Source organism: Porites lutea, chromosome 5 (genome assembly GCF_958299795.1).
Source record: "Porites lutea chromosome 5, jaPorLute2.1, whole genome shotgun sequence".
Classification (NCBI taxonomy): domain Eukaryota; kingdom Metazoa; phylum Cnidaria; class Anthozoa; order Scleractinia; family Poritidae; genus Porites; species Porites lutea.
The window spans coordinates 1,393,030-1,414,672 of record NC_133205.1 but is presented as its reverse complement, the minus strand read 5'-3'; the positions used below and the strand labels follow the sequence as shown (position 1 = coordinate 1,414,672).

The 21,643-nt window shown below is 40.4% G+C and overlaps 2 protein-coding genes and 1 pseudogene across 2 annotated transcripts; 2 read left to right on the top strand and 1 right to left on the bottom strand.

Moving 5' to 3' along the window:
• Positions 1 to 3,017: 3,017 nt before the first annotated feature.
• LOC140936555 (GPI ethanolamine phosphate transferase 3-like) lies at positions 3,018 to 6,315 on the top strand (annotated as a pseudogene).
• A 550-nt stretch (positions 6,316 to 6,865) lies between these two features.
• LOC140936769 (uncharacterized) lies at positions 6,866 to 12,289 on the top strand. Its single transcript, XM_073386257.1, has one exon. It carries the CDS (start codon positions 6,866 to 6,868, stop codon positions 12,287 to 12,289), a length of 5,424 nt encoding a protein of 1,807 aa, XP_073242358.1.
• Positions 12,290 to 13,190: 901 nt separating this feature from the next.
• On the bottom strand, positions 13,191 to 17,777 carry LOC140937619 (uncharacterized). The gene is made up of 2 exons (XM_073387173.1): positions 17,582 to 17,777; positions 13,191 to 15,171 (listed from the first exon to the last, which is right to left on the bottom strand). Exons 1-2 carry the CDS (start codon positions 17,688 to 17,690, stop codon positions 13,622 to 13,624), a joined length of 1,659 nt encoding a protein of 552 aa, XP_073243274.1. The 5' UTR covers positions 17,691 to 17,777; the 3' UTR covers positions 13,191 to 13,621.
• Between the last annotated feature and the right edge of the window lie 3,866 nt (positions 17,778 to 21,643).

The window sequence follows — 21,643 nt, the reverse complement described above, 5'->3', positions numbered from 1 at the left end:
TATGTTTTTTGTTTACGCCGGGACCCAACTCGATCTGTAAAGTATAATTAACGGGGAATGAGCTGACGCCATTCATTTGAGCTAACAATTAACAGTCTTTTGAAAGACCGTAGATTAATTTTTGGAGCCGTAAGCAGTAACAAAACAACACAGACGCAACTTTTTTTACGATGTATGTACATTTTAATGGCTGTTTAATTTCATGTGCATTTTAACCGTTTTATCGATTTTACGATACATCCACGTTACACAAATCCTTAATATTTGTCTTCGAGTAGGCTTTTTTGAGTCTGGATTCGCTGTGGTTTAAAGGGCTGTGTCACGGCAGTCCAGTTCATTTTTTTTAATTTTGCTAATTACTCGCCCTCAATCGCTATGAAACTTTAAGTAAGCAAAGAAATTACATGTAAATGACAAAATCAGAGTTCCGAGACAAACAAATATGTCTCCTGAGCATTATTTTTGAAGTTGCAAGCAGCAGGGATCAACTTTGAAAAACTGTTAGGCTGAACATTTTTCAAAAACCCTAATTGCAATCCGTTTCAATCTTCTTCAGTTTTGCCCATCTGTGGCATCTGTTGTTTCTGTTATGTTATTTTTATGCTTCCCTTTATTTATCGGGCATTATGTAATTTCCTAATTTGGCAGAATTTCGTGACACAGCTCCTTTAATCAAAGGATTGGAACACTTCGCCCTCGAATTTTTAACCAGTGATAAAACGCTGCTGTTTGTGTTTAAACATTACAAAAATCGATTAGAGAGATTAGAGTATTTTGCAGGTTGAGGAAAAGCATTCTATATGTAACTGGGTAGATCTAAAGTAGTTTAAAAAGAATGTGCACGTTTTATAAGTTGATATTGCAAAAGAAACTTCGCGTTCAGAGCGAAAAAAGTTACTTCTTGTACTTGTAAACATTGTCTACTTAATTGCCCTTTAGAGCGGCGAATGTCATGGCATGTTTTTCTTCTTTCATGTCGTGTTTTTCCAGTGCTTTTCTTACTACAGTGTAAACGATAAAAATTCGTGTCATGTCTTGATGGTTTCCTAGTAATTTTTTGTGTTACTTATCCTTTATCATTCTTGAAGCTTGTTGGAATCGAAATTGACACGTAATAATATGTTAATAGAATGAGGATCGAAGTTCACACGCTACCATGCATCTTTTTGGTGTATACTCGAAATTGTAAGGGGTGCTTGACTTATAGAACGAGACATATTCGTGTTTTGTTGGTGCAAAACTAGTTATTGACACGTCATCTTCTGTGCAGTGGAAATTAACATACCGTAGTTGTTGATATGATGTCATCTTGTGTGTAATGGACACTGAAACGCCGTCGTTCGCTTAAACTGAATCTAAGGATGTGTTGCAGTTTACATAACAAATGGTAAAAATTCCCTAGAATTCGCAGAGGGCTTAGACGAAAACTCGTTAATTTGTGAAATCTTGCCATAGATCTCCAAGCTTAAACTTGTATCTTTCGTTTTCCCAATGCAGGTCTCGGGAATTCCCCCCTTTGTTTGTTCATAAATTATGCATACCCGTATATTCACGGAAATATGGCGAAATTTCAATGAAACCTCATTGGTAAAACAAAACATGCAAGCTAAGGTCTATTTCCGTAAAAATTGTACGATGCACAGCGCCGAAAGAGAACATTTTTGTAAAATTCGAACAAGGTTTTGACGAACTTGTCAAACATGTAAAACTTAACTTTGAGGCGCGTTGATATATTTACATACCTTGGTATGACTTTCGCGTTTTTCGCAATTTAAAAAAAAAACAGTTCTGAAATTATTTATTTGCAAAATTTTTACCCATATAGAAAATTCAAATCATAGGAAAAATGATAAAAATCTAATAGCAACAGCATATACAGAATATGTTTCGTCAAATACACAAATTATCAACTAGTTTTTCTGGGAAATCCCACTTTCGTATCTTGTGTTGTGAAAGATCATACGTACGGAGCAGATAAATATGCGTTTTCCTTGTTCCAGTTTATCTAGCAATTTAAAAGATTTAAGATTTTTCGAAAAATAAAATGAACTTGAGAAAGCTTGAATCACGAAAGAATGCCTTTTTTTCACATTTTTCTATTAAAATCGCGAAGATAATATTATTCATTTTTGCCTAGGCCATCCCAAAAAATTCCTAATCTTGCAACTTTTGCATCGGTCAATCTTGAACATGAGAGCAACAAAGAAAATATATGATAAGCCAACAAATCATTTTAAGAAACTTTGCTTTAAAACAATCCGAAGTCTGATCAGATGCAAGTCATGCAACTGACAATGCGGAAGTCAAACTTACCGAAGTAATATGGCTGCTGCCTGTTGTATTTCTTCGTCCATTTTCCACAGAAATATAGAAGGCCAAGTCCTAAGACTACACTAAAAAAGATCACTACTTTTAAGCTCATGTTCGAATACAATCAGCCGACAAAATTCAAGGTGGACTGTAGTACTGTTGGTTTTATGGTAATTCATTCACCGTTTTTTACATTAACCATAATACACCTTGCGTATCCCCCCCAAATTTTACGTAAACATTAATTCAGTTTCTCTTGAGACGGCACGATACCCAGGAGAAACTGAAAACAATGGCTATGCAAAATGTTGGGGGAGGTAAACAAGGCGTATTCAGGTGGATGTGAGAATGTTGAATTCAATGGCGTTGCTCGCATAACCAGACAGTTGAGAGGCAAGAAACGGCAAAGTTTGTGTATCACGTGACCAATTTTCCCCTTCACTTCAGTATTTTTTCCTACCTATTGTATCTACAAAAAACTAATTAATTTCATGCAGTTTTATCCACGAGAATTATTTTCGACGCTTTTCATTGATCATGTAGAAATTTGAGAAACTGGAAACCTGATTCTATTATATTTGAAAAACCGAAAAACATAAAAACACGACATAACCAGGTATAGATACAACAGAACCAGAAGAAACTAACGTATTTATTCGATTAAACACCGCCCTCAAATAAACGCGGCCCTGGATCAAACGCCGCAGATGGAAGCAAAATTACCAATAAATGCCGCACCTAATCAAAAGAATGCGGCGTTTACTCGAGGAATAAGAATAACCCCGGTACAACTTGGTAATTTACATCATCCAAACATTTACCGTTCTATCCTAGAAAAATAATGGAGACATTGGAGCCTTTAAATTACATAATTTTTACAAACGATTTGTATAGGTAATAGCATGATTTGTAGTGATATTTGGCATAAATACCACGAGTGATATTTCGAAATTGTTATACGTAATTTCACGAGCCGTTAGGCGAGTGAAATTTGAGACAATTTCGAAATATCACGAGTGGTATTTATGCCAAATATCACGTACAAATCATGCTATTATTTGTTTATACTACTACCGGTAAAAGGTTTGTAATTTTCACATGTGGGTATTTCAAATTAAGCTGAAATACCACTGCTCTTAGCCAATCAAATTGCAGAAATTTCTCATGTAGTAGTATAAACAAGGAAACGCTAAAAATTTAATAAACGCCGTGGCGTTTAATTGAATAAATACGAAATTTAAAGTACTTTGCGGTAAAAGCGACTACCACCACTGTAATTCAATACGTGGAGAATATAGTATGCCAAAGTCTTTCAAAATAGTGCCCTTCCTTTCTTCAGAAAATTGCAGCGTTTGAGCTTAATGCTAAACAAGTTCACAGATACCTCTCTACGTACACTTCGCTCTCAACGGAAATCTCCATGAGTGCACTTAAAGAACTCGAAAAAATCTTAAACAACGCAACTTCATTCGTTTCTAAAATTAAACACGTGATGCCCCGCGTTGGAGGTGTCGAGGGGATAATTGAAAAATTGGTGCATCTTCATGAAAGATTGACCTGTAGCGAGGAATTGTTCGTTGATTATCTCTCGCGGGCGAAGGCGCTCTGTCAATCATTGTGGGCAAAGTTCGATTTGAATTTGGTATATGCTGGTATCTTTGTGTTATTTATTGCTATTACCGCAGTTGGGATGATATTGGTTAACAGAAATGTGAAGTTGCCAGTGCTGGTGATAGTTTCTTTATTAAGCCTCGTTATTTCCTCCGTAGTAACTTCATTTAACTGTGAAGTCGTTATCATCATTATTACCTTTTTTATTTCCGGATTAATACTTGGGATTTCTGTCCTTCTTCGGTGGATGATCGTTAAAAGACAGAGGAAAACAATGGCGGCTTCTTTAGAAGACTTTCTGCAGACAGCATTTTAGCACTGGCTTTATGCGTTTTTCAGTTTGCTGCCTCGTTTTCTAACAGCTTTGTGGTGAATGAGGACAAAATTGTCGCGTTCTTCATTCAGGCATTAATCACAGTTAAATGCGTTCAGGGCCTATGGAAATCTGGCCTGTGGGAAAACAGAAGACTCTTGCAAAGACAGAGTTTAAAGAAGTCTGGGAAAAAGGAGCCAAGGCGGCCCAGTGTAAATGGGTTTCTTATAAGGCTGTCTCTTACATGGATAACCTTTGAAATTATTACTAGAACTGCGGAAGGTCTGAAAGGTTGTAGAGAAGAACAATGGTATTGCGTGCCTTCGGATTTTCTCAAACCCTTATCTGCTTCAACAGAGGAAAGTTCTGCGTCAAGTAACCGCTTTTTACTTACCGTACTTTGCACGGGCGTGGTCCCGCTTTCTGTCCAGCAGTGGCTTCGTTACCAAGGAAACTTAAACGGACCTTCATTTTTGGTATTGTGCGTGAAGTACGCTCTGCCGTTCTCTTTTTTCTTGATGTGCGCTCACTGGGCTTTGCAGATTGTCCCGCAGAAAATGAATTCTTTGCTGCCGGAAATTCAACTCTGGCAGCAAATCATTCTGCCACAGGTGGTCTACTGTCTTTGTGTCGTGACATTCGTATGCCTTCTGTACTCACCACTGTGTATCTACACCGTTTTCAGGGGAAGAAAAAATTCGTGGAGGGAGACTATTGACTCCTTGCAGAATGTGGAAGATAGCTCTAAAATAATTCATGCGTTATTTAGAGAGATTAAGCAGAAAATGGATGATGTAGATGGCAAAAAACATCATGTTGAAGATGGTACTAGAGATGAAGAATCCATGCCAATGGTTTACGGTGATGATGCTACTTGGCAATGGAATGTCATTGTCTTTGGCTTTGATGTGTGCACAAATCCTCCTGTTGTTGGAGGTTCATGGACTGTCTCAAGATCTTGAATCACAAAAGAGTGATGGCAGTGTTACAGGTTAGTTCAGCGCCATCACACGGTGCTTATTTCGGCTCAGTGGCGCCAGCTTTTGTGTGTCACTTCATCAAAAAATAGTTCTTATACATGTAGAAGCGATGTAATAATGAAGTGTTTGTTTGTCCTACCACCCTCTTTCTAACTATTTGCGCGCTTAGAAACGAAAAGGGAACTGGGGCGTATTAACTTTCGCAAAGAGTTCTGGAACTATTATTAACGACAGGGAAAAAATAGGTCATTTCCGAGTTCCAAAAAATCTTACTTTCAAAAGGAGGCTAAGTGCGAAACCTTTGTTGTGAAAATGAGTTTTATTTGCATCATAACTAAAAATCATTTTCATATCAATAGCTTCGCACTTAGCCTCGCTTTGAAAGTGAGATTTTTTTGGAACTCGGAAATGGCCTATCGGCCAAAAGCTGACCTGCGCATTCCCAGAAACAATTGCGGGACACATCTCGACCCCAGTTTCCTTCGCATTTCTAAAGTTTCCACTGCTCTCGGGATGTACTCTTTTGTAGAGCTACATATATAAGTCGGCCATCAGACAATGTCCGACTACAATTACCCATGTTCGACTAAAACCCTCACCGTAGTCGGACATGATGACCACACTGTCCAATTGCCAATGACTATCGTTTTAACGTTGAAGATTTGCGTTGTGTTTACAGAAATTAAAAGGAAATGAAATGTATTAATGTGTGACCGAAAGATTTTTGGCGCGTTCGACTCAAACGGCGACTTGGTGGGACATACTTTCTTTCTGATAAGATAAATTATATGCAGCCCGGTTTAGATCTGGACGTTTCGACTCCGGTACTTGTCTTCTTTTATTCCTTGTTCATACATAGTGATGTCATCAAGTTTGCAAACACTGCCTATTTCAGAGAGCGGTATACTAACATGCTCCGGCAAAGCTGTGAGATTTCCTACAAATTACACCACGTTACAGTTAAACCAAGGCCGAATTGACTTCAGAGACGGAATCATACTCTTAATGCTGAGATTAATTACCATGTGCTCGTTACTTTTGACAGCCCTGTTAAAAGAGGAAAGAATACAACTTCGAACCCTTTTCTTATCCCGAGACTAAACTAACATGTTTTTTTTTTGCTCAAGTTTCTTTCATTCTAGTGACAAGTTATATAGCCACTCTATTGGTCTAACAAATGTTCACCTTTTCGATTCAAATTTCAGGTCTTCTTATTCTCCTCAACACATTCGCCGGGCCAGTCTTTTTTGCCGTTAGTCTTCCTCTTCTCCTGTTTTGGCCCCAAATTCCGAACCGTCTACTAGGGACTGGTAACAAGAATGGACAGCTGTCAAGTAAAGGAGAATTTGATTGGATCGAAGCCCCGGAACGGGTGAGAACCCGGATGTTTCGCCTCATTGTCATGTACCAGATGCTTAATGGCGTTTGTAGAAATCGGAACAATAGTTTTATCACGTGATTCGAATTTGACAGACAGACCTCGTGGTATTGATCAGATAGATAGGACCTAGTTTTTCGGATCGGAGTAAATGTATGATCTTGTTTTGGAACCGATTTATTAAAGAAGATTTTATTGGTTGATGATTGAACAAGGTTTGAATACGATTATTTACATGGTCCGTTCGAGCCGGGTGAAGTTGAGCGAATAATCATGGAAGATCTGTCCAGATTAAGAAGAAAGCGCACGGCCCACCGAACATATGTTTTGAAGACTTTGAAATCTGTGGATGACTTGCTTCAAGATTACAACGCTTCAAAGAACGGAAAGTTGAAGGCATTCCGCGATGTCCTTAACGATAAACTTGGTGTACTTAGCGAGCTTAATACAAGTATTTTGGATCAAGTCGAAGACGACGAAATAGACAAGGAGATCGAGGAAACGAGTGATCTGAAAGGAGACATACAGGAGCGTATTGTCAACATCGAGCTTGTGATCAGATTTGATCGTTCAAGCAGCGAAAGCGAAGATGAAGGTGGATCTCTGTACGCGGCTACAAGTGTCAGTTCGTCGAAAAAATCGAGTGCAAAGAAAAAGGATGCGAAACAGATTGCACAAACCGTGAAACTGCCGAAATTGGTGATCAAGAAATTTGGAGGAAACCACGCCGAGTATCAATCGTTTTGGGATAGTTTTGACGCCGCTATTCACAGCAATGAATCGCTGAATGACATCGAAAAGCTGAACTATTTACGTTCGTATCTGGAAGGCTCTGCTGCTGCGACGATAACTGGACTTACCTTAACGAAAGTGAATTATAAAATCGCTGTTGATCTCTTGCGCGAAAGGTATGGAAACAAACAAGTCATTATCAGTTCGCACATGGATTCGTTGTTGAAGCTCCCGCGAGTGACTTTGGCGTCAGATATCAAGCGTGTACGCGATGTTTACGACAAGATTGAAATTAATGTCCGCAGTTTACAAGCCCTGGGAATAAAATCTGAGATGTATGGAAGCCTTTTGATCCCGGTTATGATGGAGAAAATTCCCGAAGAGTTTCGACTTGTTATAAGCCGTAAGATGAAATCGGATACCTGGGACATAAATGAACTACTAGACGCGTTCAAAGAAGAATTGGAAGCGCGCGAGAAAAGCAGATTCGTGGGAGGATCCAGTAATGTTGTGGAAAAACCATTGTCCAAACAAAACAAGTTACCAGAGCCAATTACAGCAGCTGCACTGCATTTGAGCGAACAGCTCAAAATGAGTTGTTTCTTTTGCAACCACCCAGGTCACAAGTCGTTTAACTGCGTTACAGTGACTGATCCAGTGAAAAGGAAAGAAATCCTCAAAAGGAAAGGTCGATGTTTTGTGTGTCTTAAGAGGGGACACGTCGCCAGTTCATGTCCATTAGAGTACAGATGTTTTAAATGTTGTGGAAGGCATCATGTAAGTGTTTGCTCAGCCACCTTTCAGATACCGCCCTCCGGAAACGGAAATGTCACGCAACCCAGCCCTAGTTTGCAGCGAGGAAACACGAGTCAAGATCCAGGAACTACCTCAACCCTTTACGTGAATGCTAAGAACTCTGTTCTTCTACAAACCGCGACGGCAATTGTTTCAAATCCCACAAGTATGAAGCTAGTGCAAGCAAGATTAATTTTCGACAGTGGTTCCCAGAGAACGTACGTTTCAAGTCGGTTAAGAAAGGCTCTCGACCTCCCCAGTTTAAGAGCGGAAAACCTGTTGATTAAAAAGTTTGGTGGAGACACTGAAGAGCCGAGCCAATATGATGTTGTGCAGTTTTGTGTTACTAGACTGGGAGGTGGAGGACTGAACTTGTATGTGGAGGGTTACTCGGTACCTAGTATTTGCGCCCCGTTGTCTCAACAAAAGATCGAATTCGCGAAAAGTTCATATGAGCACCTCTCTTCGCTGGAGTTAGCAGACAGCTCGATGGGTGGAGCTGAAATGGCGATTGATATTCTGATTGGAAGCGATTTTTATTGGCAGTTCATGACCGGAGAGACGCAAAGAGGAAGACGTGGTGGACCAGTCGCCATAAAGTCACATTTGGGGGGGGTCTTATCAGGTCCCGTTCACGAACCACGGCCACCATTGGTTGAATCCTCTGTTAATCTGACCAGTACTCACGTGCTCAGATTAGATGCCGAAGAAGTGAAAATGAACTGCCCTTTACAACAGGAACTATCGAAGTTCTGGGACCTTGAGGCTTTAGGAGTGATGCCAGAAAGTGAAGACGAGGTGTACAAACAGTTCCTAAACAAGGTTCAAATGAAGGAGGGTCGTTATGAAGTGTCACTCCCGTGGAAGAACATGCACCCTGCCTTACCAGACAATTACAGCTTGAGTTATTCTCGTTTGGCCTCGTTGATCACACGTTTGAGAAAAACCCCAGCGGTCCTCAGCGAGTACGACAGTGTTATTAGAGACCAAGAGTCTAAGGGTATCATAGAGAATGTCGGTGTAGAGCCCCCTGGAAAGGTACACTATTTGCCTCACCGCGAAGTCGTACGATCAGACAAGCAGACCACGAAACTTCGCATAGTCTTTGATGCTTCTTCAAAGAGGAACGGCCCATCTCTGAACGATTGTGTTTATCCTGGACCGCCTTTGTCCCCATTGCTGATGGACATTATGATGAGATTCCGTTGTTTTAAGTTTGCCCTTGTTGGAGACATCGAGAAGGCTTTCCTAATGGTGGGAGTTGATGCAGCTGACCGAGACGCTTTGCGATTTTTGTGGGTGCAAGATCCGTTTGCTAAAGAGCCGAAGGTAGAAGTAAAGAGGTTTACCCGGTTGGTGTTTGGAGTATCCTCCAGTCCTTTTCTGCTGAACGCCACCCTAAAGTACCACCTAAACAAATATGCAGTTAGTGACCCTGAGTTCGTGAAGAAGATTTTGAAGGCCTTGTACGTGGATGACCTTACTACTGGAGGGCAGACCGTCAATGAAACGTACAAGCTGTTTTTGAAGACGAAGTTAAGGATGCTAGAGGCTGGATTTAATATGAGGAAGTGGTCGTCCAATTCCAGAGAACTTGTTGATAAGATTAAGTCCGCCGATTACAGAGAAGAAGAAGTTAACCTTGAACCGAAGAAGTTGAAAGAAGATGACAGGACCTACGCTACCACAACACTAGGAACTGATCATGAAGTCAATGAAGAAAGAGAGCACAAGGTCCTCGGAATCACGTGGGATCATAACAGCGATGAGCTAATAATTGATCTGAGTCAAATCATCAAGTCGTCACAAAACCTGCCTGTGACTAAACGAACAGTGCTTAAGTTGACTGCACAAGTTTACGACCCTCTAGGTTGGATATCACCGGTATTGATCGAGGTGAAGCTGCTATTTCAGAAGATATGTCAGACTAAAGGAGACTGGGACGAGGAACTTAGTTTAGATCTAAAGCAGCGATATGAGAAGTGGATCACAGAGTTAAAGAACGTTGGCAGTGTAAGAATTCCGAGGTGCTACTTTAGTAAGGATGAGTCACTGCCCTCGTCTCTGCAGCTTCATGGATTTAGCGACGCGTCCTCGTACGCGTATGCAGCAGCCGTGTACCTTAGAATTGAACGAGGGAACAATGTACGATCAGTGCTGATTACTTCGAAAACCAGAGTGGCACCTCTTGGTGGTCAGACGATTCAAAGACTTGAGTTACTTGGCGCGTTAATTCTAGCAAGGTTGATAAGTCACGTGGCTGCTGCTCTCTCAGAAGTTGTGAAGATAGACAGAGTTCATTGCTGGGTGGATTCTACGGCAGTTCTCTATTGGATCCTAGGGGAACAGAAACAGTGGAAACAGTTCGTTCAGAATAGAGTTGTGGAGATAAGAAGCCTTGTTGGTCCCACTAGCTGGAGCTACTGCCCAACTGATGCGAATCCAGCTGATTTGCCTTCGAGAGGAATGAATGCTTCCGAGCTTTCAGCTAGCGATGAATGGTGGAGTGGACCGAACTTCCTGACATTACCTGAAGAGCAGTGGCCACAAAAGCCTGACACAAGTTCACTTGAAGAGAATGTGGTTCATGCGATTGAATCTGAGTGCAAGAAAGAAGCCTTGATCACAACTGCAAATCTCGTAACTGAGTCAAAGTCATGTTTGAGTGAGTGCTTTGGATTGGAGCGATTTAGCAGCAGTAAGAAACTGTTCCAGGTTACAGTGTATGTCAGAAGATTCATCACAAGATTAAAGGAAAAGGTCAGGAACATCAGAAATTCCCAGCCTGCAGATGAGTTGATTTCAGTCGAAGAACTAGAAGATGCGGGAGTGCTGTGGCTAAAGGAGGTGCAGAGACCAATGTCAGAAGGAAACAAGTTTGACCAGCAGAAGGTTTCCCTAGGAGTATATGCTGATGCCAAGGGAGTCTACCGTTGTCAAGGGAGATTAGAGAACTCTGCATTGCCGTATGAAATGAAACATCCAGCGCTGCTACCTGCCAAGAGTCACCTGACCTCGCTTATTGTACGAGAGTGTCACGAGAGAGTGATGCACCGTGGTATTAAGGATACATTGACTGAACTCCGGTCACGTTATTGGCTACCTAAAGGACGACAGGTGGTAAAGCGACAGCTTCGAAATTGCGTGTTATGTTCAAAGTTACAGGGGAAACCGTTCAGTCCCCCTGCTGCCCCGAACTTACCAGAATTTAGAGTGGAGAAGAGTTTTGCCTTTGCGAATACAGGAGTTGACTTTGCCGGCCCCCTCTACGTGAAGAATGTGTTCGGAGGAGAATCGAAGATGTATAAGAGCTACGTAGTGTTGTACACGTGTGCAAGCACTAGAGCTGTTCACCTAGACTTGGTCCCAGCGTTGGATGCGCAGTCTTTCATTAAAAGTTTGAAGAGATTCTTGGCCCGTAGAGGAGTGAATAAGCTGTTTGTTTCAGACAACGCGAAGACTTTCAAAAGTCAAGATGTTCAACAGTTTGTCCGTGGCCATGGAATTGAATGGAAGTTCAATATGCCGCGATCCCCATGGTGGGGAGGATTCTTTGAAAGAATGGTGCGTTGCACGAAAGGCTGTTTAAAGAAGACTCTTGGTTCTGCTAGATTGACGTACGAAGAACTTACTACAGTCCTCACAGAGATCGAAAGTGTTTTGAACTCTAGACCACTCACTTATGTGTATGAAGACGAAATCGAAGAACCCTTGACACCTTCGCACCTAATGCTTGGAAGGAGATTGCTTTCGAATGGTACAGTTACAGAAAGTGCTGCAGGACAGTCACAATCACAATTAAGCAGTGTTGACATCACCAAGAGAGTTAAACACCTCAAGTTGCTTTTGGAACATTTTTCTAGCAGATGGCAAAGGGAGTACTTGACAGAGCTTAGACAATTTCACCAGTACGCAGCAAACGACAAAAGAACACGTCTTCAGAAAGAACTAGCCACTGTTAAAGAAGGAGATGTTGTTATCGTGAAAGAAGAGAACCGCCCAAGAGGTACGTGGAAGTTGGGACATGTGAAGGAGCTGATCAAAGGACGAGACAAAAAAACACGTGGAGCAGTTTTAACTGTTGTCGGAAACAAGGGTCGACTGACTGAGCTTAGAAGACCAGTGCAACATCTGGTTCCCGTTGAATGTAGAGGAAGTGTTAGTGTCTGAGCCGAACTAAAAAAAACTGAGAAAGAAGAAAGAACCTTTTTTTTTCGTTTTAGAACAAAGCCACATTGGTCCTTTCGACCAATTTGGTGGGGAGAATGTAGAAATCGGAACAATAGTTTTATCACGTGATTCGAATTTGACAGACAGACCTCGTGGTATTGATCAGATAGATAGGACCTAGTTTTTCGGATCGGAGTAAATGTATGATCTTGTTTTGGAACCGATTTATTAAAGAACATTTTATTGGTTGATAATTGAACAAGGTTTGAATACGATTATTTACAGCGTTAAGGTTGTTCTATATTTCCCTTTTGAAAATAGATTCCAGTCTTTGTTTCTGTCGCAGTCTTGGCACACTTGCTGCGAAAAGAACTTCCTAGCCCATAGCCGTTCCCTTTCCGGATTATTTTGGGACAAATGCAATAATTTCTAGCAATGAAATGGCGTGAGAGGAAACCTAATAATCTTGTAGCCTTTGAAATCTTTACTGAGCGCGCAGTAAAAACCTTTGTTAGATGTAGAGGGCAGTTCGCGTCCTTTTCCGCTTACATTTGAAGTACGAAATTTTTGACCGTACAGTAAGATGACCCCGAAACGTTCTTGCGTTGCCCTGGTTGCCCTGTAAATAAGCTTGTTAGAGAGGGTACGCAGTTGCTTGCTTTACTCGGGCTTTACTTTACCTGGTATTCCCAACTAAAAGGCAAGTTCCCGTGCAAAACATAAACCGAGAACTCACTTAGTTCTTGGCGAGCTTAGTAATGCGGTCAAAGAGATCTCGACAACCGAGGGTTTAGAATCTCATCGAAATCCCTCATGTATCAGCGGCTAAAACTTTTGCCTGGAAATTGCCTTCGGTGTTTGTCTACGTACGTGACGTATTACGCTGATAACATTCCAAAGAAGTCTGTATGTATTTGTTAACAAATTTCGTCCACCAAGACGTTCCTAGATATCCATATGTATTGAATGCATGATCAGTACATTGCAAAGACCAAGACCTAAGTAAACTGAACTCTAACTGAGAAAATATTAGAAACTTTTTAAGAAAACCTGCGAGAATGCTTTAAGGTCTTCATTCTTTTATCAAATAAACCAGCACACACTTCTAAACTGATTCACGGACACGTTCTCGTTCATGCACGAATTCTTCGTCTTGCTGCTTTATCTATTCATCGTGCTTTATCTTAACTTAGATGATTTTTTTTACAGCTTTTGGGAACCTGTTGAGTACGCAGGCTTCTGCGTACTCTTTGAGAGCTTACCCCTTAGTTTTGCCTCCGAAAAATTAATTTTGCGACTAAATGCGACCTTAGCGGGTTTCACTTTCAAATTTCAAAGTTCAGCATGCAAACTTTTTCTCCAAATTCGATCGGTATTTCTCTTAGAATTAACCAGCTTTGGATAAAAGTAGGTTACTTCCGGGATTCCTTTTAACAGCTTGTCGATGACTTCCACTCCCTGCATGAACGAGTGGTCCTGACTTGAAACCTCGTACCGCCAGCCGCCGAACCGACCGCGAGAGTAAATGTTCTTGGATTGCAACCAAGGTTGGACGTTTTCAAGAATCATTTCCCTGGCGATCGAAGGAACCGGGTATCCATGACCAAGCCGCCGGTAATACTTTGAAACGATCATTTTTGGTGATTTAACAAATCCGTATGCGATTAGCGCTTGAATGGTACTTTGAATTAAATGCCGTTTTGTCCACTTTTCAGGGCTGGAGTTATGTTTTGGCTCCGCTATCTCGAACATGAGGGACCACTGTTGACCAGGCTTTGGAACGTGACTCTCTGCGTAACTTGAAAACACTGTTACTCTGTAGAATGGCGAGTCAGAATCAGGGAAATATATCCAGGTCATGTTTGCTAACATCGAAGGAGGTTGACCTGTTAGTCCAATTCCTATCACATGTGTGCGCGAATAAACCAACTGAGATGCTAGTTTTCTCATCTCTTGTAAATATCCATCTGTTCCTTTTATCATATCAATAACCAACAAGTCGAGTGGTGCAGTTGATATCAGTGAAGCGAACTTCATTTTGTAAATGGAGTTATTGCTTTCGGTTCCCAACTTAACAGTGACAGTCATTGAGTTAATATCTATGTCAGTCACTGTGTGATTGTACCTAAACCACTCACGGGGAAGGCTATCAGCAACTGCCTGCCATATGCCCCCTGTTCCATTGTACCTTGGAAATCGAAACAGTTTATTTTGTCCCCACCCCAAGTCTCTTGTGGTAGTTCCATCGACGTGCTCTGCGATCTTTCGCTTGATTTTAGCAATATCTGGAACAGCAACTCGCTCATTCACCCAGTCAGAGTTCATTTCCGTAGTATTCACGGTCCAAACTTTCCTGTTGTATTTTCTCATGAACACGTCACAGAGACCGATACCAAAGTTGCGTAGAAGCCACTGGTCAAAATTTGCGGGTTTTTCTTTCACTGGATGTTTAGCGACTTCTTCGAGGCCTGCCAGAATTTTCTGTTGGTCCACTTTGTCCATCACCTCGACGTAATTCTGCACTGGGTACGGAATAAATCTGCGTTTGTCATCAGAACCCTTCATGAAAGTATATGCACCTCGTCGTATCCAATTCCACTCCTTTATAACACTGTCAAGGGTGGCGTGGAAATACTCGTAATGTGAAAATACTACATGGCCCCCCATGTCCCAGAGGAAACCTTGTTCATCTCGCTCAGAAGACGCGAGTCCCCCAGGCTTTCCATTTTGTTCCAGAATGATCACTGATAAGTTTGGAAACTCCTCTTTTGATTCATATAGACGTTGAGCGGCTCCTAAAGCTGTTGGGCCTGAACCGATGATGATAATAGGAAATTTACTGCTACTATATGTTTTTTGTTTACGCCGGGACCCAACTCGATCTGTAAAGTATAATTAACGGGGAATGAGCTGACGCCATTCATTTGAGCTAACAATCAACAGTCTTTTGAAAGACCGCAGATTAATTTTTGGAGCCGTAAGCAGTAACAAAACAACACAGACGCAACTTTTTTTACGAGGTATGTACATTTTAATGGCTGTTTAATTTCATGTGCATTTTAACCGTTTTATCGATTTTACGATACATCCTTACACAAATTCTTAAAATTCGTCTTCGAGTAGGCTGGTTTCAGTCTGGATTCACTGTGGTTTAATCAAAGGATTGGAACAGTTCGCCCTCGAATTTTTAACCAGTGATAAAACGCTACTGTTTGTGTTTAAACATTAGAAAAATCGATTAGAGAGATTAGAGTATTTTGCAGTTTGAGAAAAAGCATTCTATATGTAACTGGGTAGATCTAAAGTAATTGGAAAAGAATGTACACGTTTTATAAGTTGATATAGCAAAAGAAACTTCGCGTTCAGAACGAAAAAAGTTACTTCTTGTTCTTGTAAAGATTGTGTACTTAATTGCCCTTTAGAGCGGCGAATTTCATGGCATGTTTTTCTTCTTTCATGTCGTGTTTTTCCAGTGCTTTTCTTACTACAGGGTAAACGATAAATATTCGCGTCATGTTTTGATGGTTTCCTAGTAATTGTTTGTGTTAGTTATCCTTTATTATTCTTGAAGCTTGTTGGTATCGAAATAGACCTTGTCACGGTTTTCGACGCCATCTTGACGAGTAGGCAAACGCGTCAGAAATTACAGTGATTGTATGGGAATCTAATGTCGAATAATTTCCGTAGAACGACTGTTCTAAAAAAAATACATATGATTTGTAAACTAAAGCTTCACTCCTAAGGATTCTCCTGAAAAAAATTGAGGGCGTTACATGCACTAGAAGACCTAGAAACTCTTTTTAAAATTTCTATTGTCTGTAAGAAAGTCCCGGGAAAATTACAGACAAATATATGGAAAATCTAAAGCAAGCCTCTGGAGAAATTTAAGCCCAGGTACGCCCCCAAATTTTTTTAGGACAATCCTTTGCTTTGTAGCTTTAGTTAACAATTGATATTTTTTTCAGAACAGCCGTTTTACGGAAACTATTCGACATTAGATTACTGATTCTCATACAAACACTGTATTTTCTCACACGTTTGCCTACTCGTCAAGATAGCGTCGAAAACCGTTACAAGGTCTATTGACACGTAGTAATACGTTAATAGAACGAGGATCGAAGTCCACACGCTACCATGCATCTTTTTGGTGTATACTCGAAATTGTAAGGGGTACTTGACTTAACGAGACATATTCGTGTTTCTGTTGGTGCCAACTAGTTATTAACATGTCATCTTCTGTGCACTGGAAATTAACACACCGTAGTTGTTGATATGATGCCATCTTGTGTGTACTGGACACTGAAACGCCGTCGTTCGCTTAAACTGAATCTAAGGGCGTGTTGCAGTTTACATAACAAATGATAAAAAAATTCCGTGAAATTCGCAGAGGGCGTAGACGAAAAATCGTTAATTTGTGAAATCTTGCCATAGATCTCCAAGCTTAAACTTGTATCTTTCGTTTTCCCAATGCAGGTCTCGGGAATTCCCCCCTTTGTCTGTTCATAAGTTATGCATACCCGTATTTTCATGGAAATATAGCGAAATTTCAAGGAAACCTACATTGGTAAAACAAAACATACAAGCTAAAGAGGTCTATTGCCGTAAAAATTGTACGATCCACAGCGCTGAAAGAGAACATTTTTGTCAAATTTGAACTAGGTTTTGACGAACTTGTCAAACATGTAAATTTTAACTTTGAGGCGTGTTGCTAAATTTACATACCTTGGTATTACTTTCGCGTTTTTCGCAATTCTAAAAAAAAAAACTCTGAAATTATGTCTTTGCAAAATTTTTACGCATATAGAAAATTCAAATCATAGGAAAAATGATAAAAATCTAATAGCAACAGCATATACAGAATATGTTTCGTCAAATACACAAATTATCAACTAGTTTTTCTGGGAAATCCCACTTTCGTATCTTGTGTTGTGAAAGATCATACGTACGGAGCAGATAAATATGCGTTTTCCTTGTTCCAGTTTATCTAGCAATTTAAAAGATTTAAGATTTTTCGAAAAATAAAATGAACTTGAGAAAGCTTGAATCACGAAAGAATGCCTTTTTTTCACATTTTTCTATTAAAATCGCGAAGATAATATTACTCATTTTTGCCTAGGCCATCCCAAAAAATTCCTAATCTTGCAACTTTTGCATCGGTCAATCTTGGATATGAGAGCAAGAAAAAATATATATGATAAGCCAACAAATCATTTTAAGCAACTTTGCTTTAAAACAATCCGAAGTCTGATCAGATGCAAGTCATTCAACAGACAGTGCGGAAGTCAAACTTACCGAAGTAATATGGCTGCTGCCTGTTGTATTTCTTCGTCCATTTTCCACAGAAATATAGAAGGCCAAGTCCTAAGACTACACTAAAAAAGATCACTACTTTTAAGCTCATGTTCGAATACAATCAGCCGAAAAAATCCAAGGTGGACTGTGGACGATCAAACTCAACCTTTTGGACTGTAGTACTGTTGGTTTTATGGTAATTCATTCACCGTTTTTTACATTAACCATAATACACCTTGCGTATCCCCCCAAAATTTTACGTAAAAATTAATTCAGTTTCTCTTGAGACGGCACGATACCCAGGAGAAACTGAAAACAATGGCTATGCAAAATGTTGGGGGAGGTAAACAAGGCGTATTCAGGTGGATGTGAGAATGTTGAATTCAATGGCGTTGCTCGCATAACCAGACAGTTGAGAGGCAAGAAACGGCAAAGTTTGTGTATCACGTGACCAATTTTCCCCTTCATTTCAGTATTTTTTTCTACCTATTGTATCTACAAAAAACTAATTAATTTCATGCAGTTTTATCCACGAGAATTATTTTCGACGCTTTTCATTGATCATGTAGAAATTTGAGAAACTGGAAACCTGATTCTATTATATTTGAAAACCGAAAAACATAAAAACACGACATAACCAGGTATAGATACAACAGAACCAGAAGAAACTACCGTATTTATTCGATTAAACGCCGCCCTCAAATAAACGCCGCCCTGGATCAAACGCCGCAGATGGAAGCAAAATTACCAATAAACGCCGCACCTAATCAAAAGAATGCGGCGTTTACTCGAGGAATAAGAAAAACCCCGGTACAACTTGGTAATTTACATCATCCAAACATTTACCGTTCTATCCTAGCAAAATAATGGAGACATTGGAGCCTTTAAATTACATAATTTTTACAAACGATTTGTATAGGTAATAGCATGCCAAATATCACGTACAAATAATGCTATTATTTGTTTATACTACTACCGGCAAAAGGTTTGTAATTTTCACATGTAGGTATTTCAAATTAAGCGGAAATACCACTGCTCTTAGCCAATCAAATTGCAGAAATTTCTCATGTAGTAGTATAAACAAGGAAACGCTAAAAATTTAATAAACGCCGTGGCGTTTAATCGAATAAATACGGAATTTAAAGTAATTTGCGGTATTCAATACGTGGAGAATATAGTATGCCAAAGTCTTTCAAAATAGTGCCCTTCCTCTGGATTTACATGATCGTCTACGAAGGAGATGGCTTTCCTGTAGAAATCAATTGCATGCTTTTGAATCATTTCTCGAGTTGCAGCGATACATGCTTTGAGGCAATAGGCATAGTTCTCTGGGTGTGGAGAGTAAAACAGCTCTTGAAAAAATTCTCCAAATGTGAAATTAGAAGGGCGCATTTGTCCGCTGATTTTCTCCACAAGCCATTTGCCCCGGTGCCTTATTAACCCCCAGTTGTCATCCATTCCACGCAGCTTACAAGGAATATTATTTCTCGCTTTATTAAGAATTTCATTCAAAGTTTCAAAGCAATACTCAGACGGCCCTTCGCCCTGTATGAAAACGGTGATGTGAGGCAACTTTTCATAGTGTTTTATAATGTGGTAGAGGTAAGTGTGACTCTCTCTTCCAACATTTGGTAATTTTTCCCAAGCGTTCAGTTGTAAAGGTGGAGGGCGCGACTTGTTTCCCTTATGGTATACATAGCTGTGATTGGCTATCGGTGCAAGCCAAGTGAGTTTTTCGTTGTAGTGCGCGATTACAATTTCATAGTCCATCACACTCTTTCTCAAAACTCGATCGGTATTTCTTCTAGAATTAACCAGCTTTGGATAAAAGTAGGTTACTTCCGGGATTCCTTTCAACAGCTTGTCTATGACTTCCACTCCCTGCATGAACGAGTGGTCCTGATTTGAAACCTCGTACCGCCAGCCGCCGAAACGACCGCGGGAGTAAATGTTGTTGGATTGCAACCAAAGTTGCATTTTTTCAAGAATCAATTCTCTGTCGATGGAAGGAACTGGGTATCCATGACCAAGCCACCGGTAATACTTTGAAACGATCATTTTTGATGAGTTAACAAATCCGTAGGCGATTAGCGCTTGAATGGTACTTTGAATTAAATGTTGTTTTGTCCACTTTTCAGGGCTGGAGTTATGTTTTGGCTCGGCTATCTCGCACATGAGGGACCACTGTTGACCAGGCTTTGGAACGTGACCTTCTGCATAACTTGAAAACACTGTTACTCTGTAGAATGGCGAATCAGAATCAGGGAAATATATCCAGGTCATGTTTGCTAGCATCGAAGGAGGTTGACCTGTTAGTCCGATCCCTATCACATGTGTGCGCGAATAAACCAACTGAGATGCCAGTTTTCTCATCTCCTGTAAATATCCGTCTGTTCCTTTTATCATATCAATAACTAACAAGTCGAGTGGTGCAGTTGATATCAGTGAAGCGAACTTCATTTTGTGAATGGAGTTATTACTTTCAGTTCTCAGCTTAACAGTGACAGTCATTGAGTTAATATCTATGTCAGTCACTGTGTGATTGTACCTAAACCACTTACGGGGAAGGCTATCAGCAACTGCCTGCCATATGCCCCCTGTTCCATTGTACCTTGGAAATCGAAACATTTTATTTGGTCCCCACCCCAAGTCTCTTGCGGTAGTTCTATCGACGTGCTCTGCGATCTTTCGCTTGATTTTAGCAATATCTGGAACAGCAACTCGCTCATTCACCCAGTCAGAGTTCATTTCCGTGGTATTCACGGTCCAAACTTTCCTGTTGTATTTTCTCATGAACACGTCACAGAGACCGATACCAAAGTTGCGTAGAAGCCACTGGTCAAAATTTGCGGGTTTTTCTTTCACTGGATGTTTAGCGACTTCTTCGAGGCCTGCCAGAATTTTCTGTTGGTCAACTTTGTCCATCACCTCGATGTAATTCTGCACTGGGTACGGAATAAATCTGCGTTTGTCATCGGAACCCTTCATGAATGTATACGCACCTCTTTGTTTCCAATTCCACTCCTTAATAACACCGTCAAGGGTGGCGTCAAAATACTTGTAATGTGAAAATACTACATGGCCCCCCATGTCCCAGAGGAAACCTTGTTCATCTCGCTCAGAAGACGCGAGTCCCCCAGGCTTTCCACTCTGTTCCAGAATGATCACTGATAAGTTTGGAAACTCCTCTTTTGATTCATATAGACGTTGAGCGGCTCCTAAAGCTGTTGGGCCTGAACCGATAATGATGATAGGGAATTTACTGCTCCTATATGTTTTTTCTTCACGTCGGAACCCAACTCGATCTGTAAGTATAATTCAAAAAGGGAAGTAAGCCCATTTGAGCTTTGAATCGACGGTCTTTTTAAAGACCGCAGATTATAGATGTCTTAAGATTTGCATGCAGATCACATAAAGGGGTCAGAGTATGTTCAATGCTTTTCCCCACTTTCGTCGACCAGAAGCTATTAACAAATTGATGACAGAGTACCCTTTAATTTCATGGTAGTAACAAAAAACTGCCACAGGACAAAATTATGAATTCGCTCCCAAGCGCCCGCTATCTTCAAGGGTATCTCAGTGCAATTCGTTTAAATCATCACTTTATCTCCTCTGTACTCTTTTCGACTTTTACCTATTTCTCCTGCCTTTTTTTTTTTTTGTTAAACTAATGAATTACGGCCAGCTGCCTCAAAAAGGCAGAAATTCTTACTGATGACACTGTGTTGTCATGGTAATGGCTGTACTTGAGTTTATGGGGCACACAAAGTGTAAAGGTGAAGCGTGCTGCTAAAGAAAAAGAGAGAAAAAAGAAGACTAAACGAATATTAATAACAGCTATAAAAACCCGTGAGTACGATTGAAAAGGATTGACAGTTCAACGAACTGAATTTCGGCCGCATTTTTTTTTTTGCTCTACACTCCGGCTCGTGATGGTTAAGAAAAATGAACATGACTCAGCATGATATGAGAACAAGCATTTTTTTCGGCCTTCATAACCAAAATTCACGTAAAATACAGTCTGAACTCTGCAAGGCAGAAGACTGGACTAATTAGTTCATA

What these genes read in the sequence shown, in the direction of transcription:
- LOC140937619 (XM_073387173.1), bottom strand. Translation starts at nt 17,690, where the DNA reads ATGAGCTTAAAAGTAGTGATCTTTTTTAGTGTAGTCTTAGGACTTGGC. An exon ending in GCAGCAGCCATATTACTTCG is followed by an intron (nt 15,172 to 17,581) that starts GTAAGTTTGACT and finishes TATACTTTACAG; the next exon opens with ATCGAGTTGGGTCCCGGCGT.
- LOC140936769 (XM_073386257.1), top strand. Translation starts at nt 6,866, where the DNA reads ATGGAAGATCTGTCCAGATTAAGAAGAAAGCGCACGGCCCACCGAACA.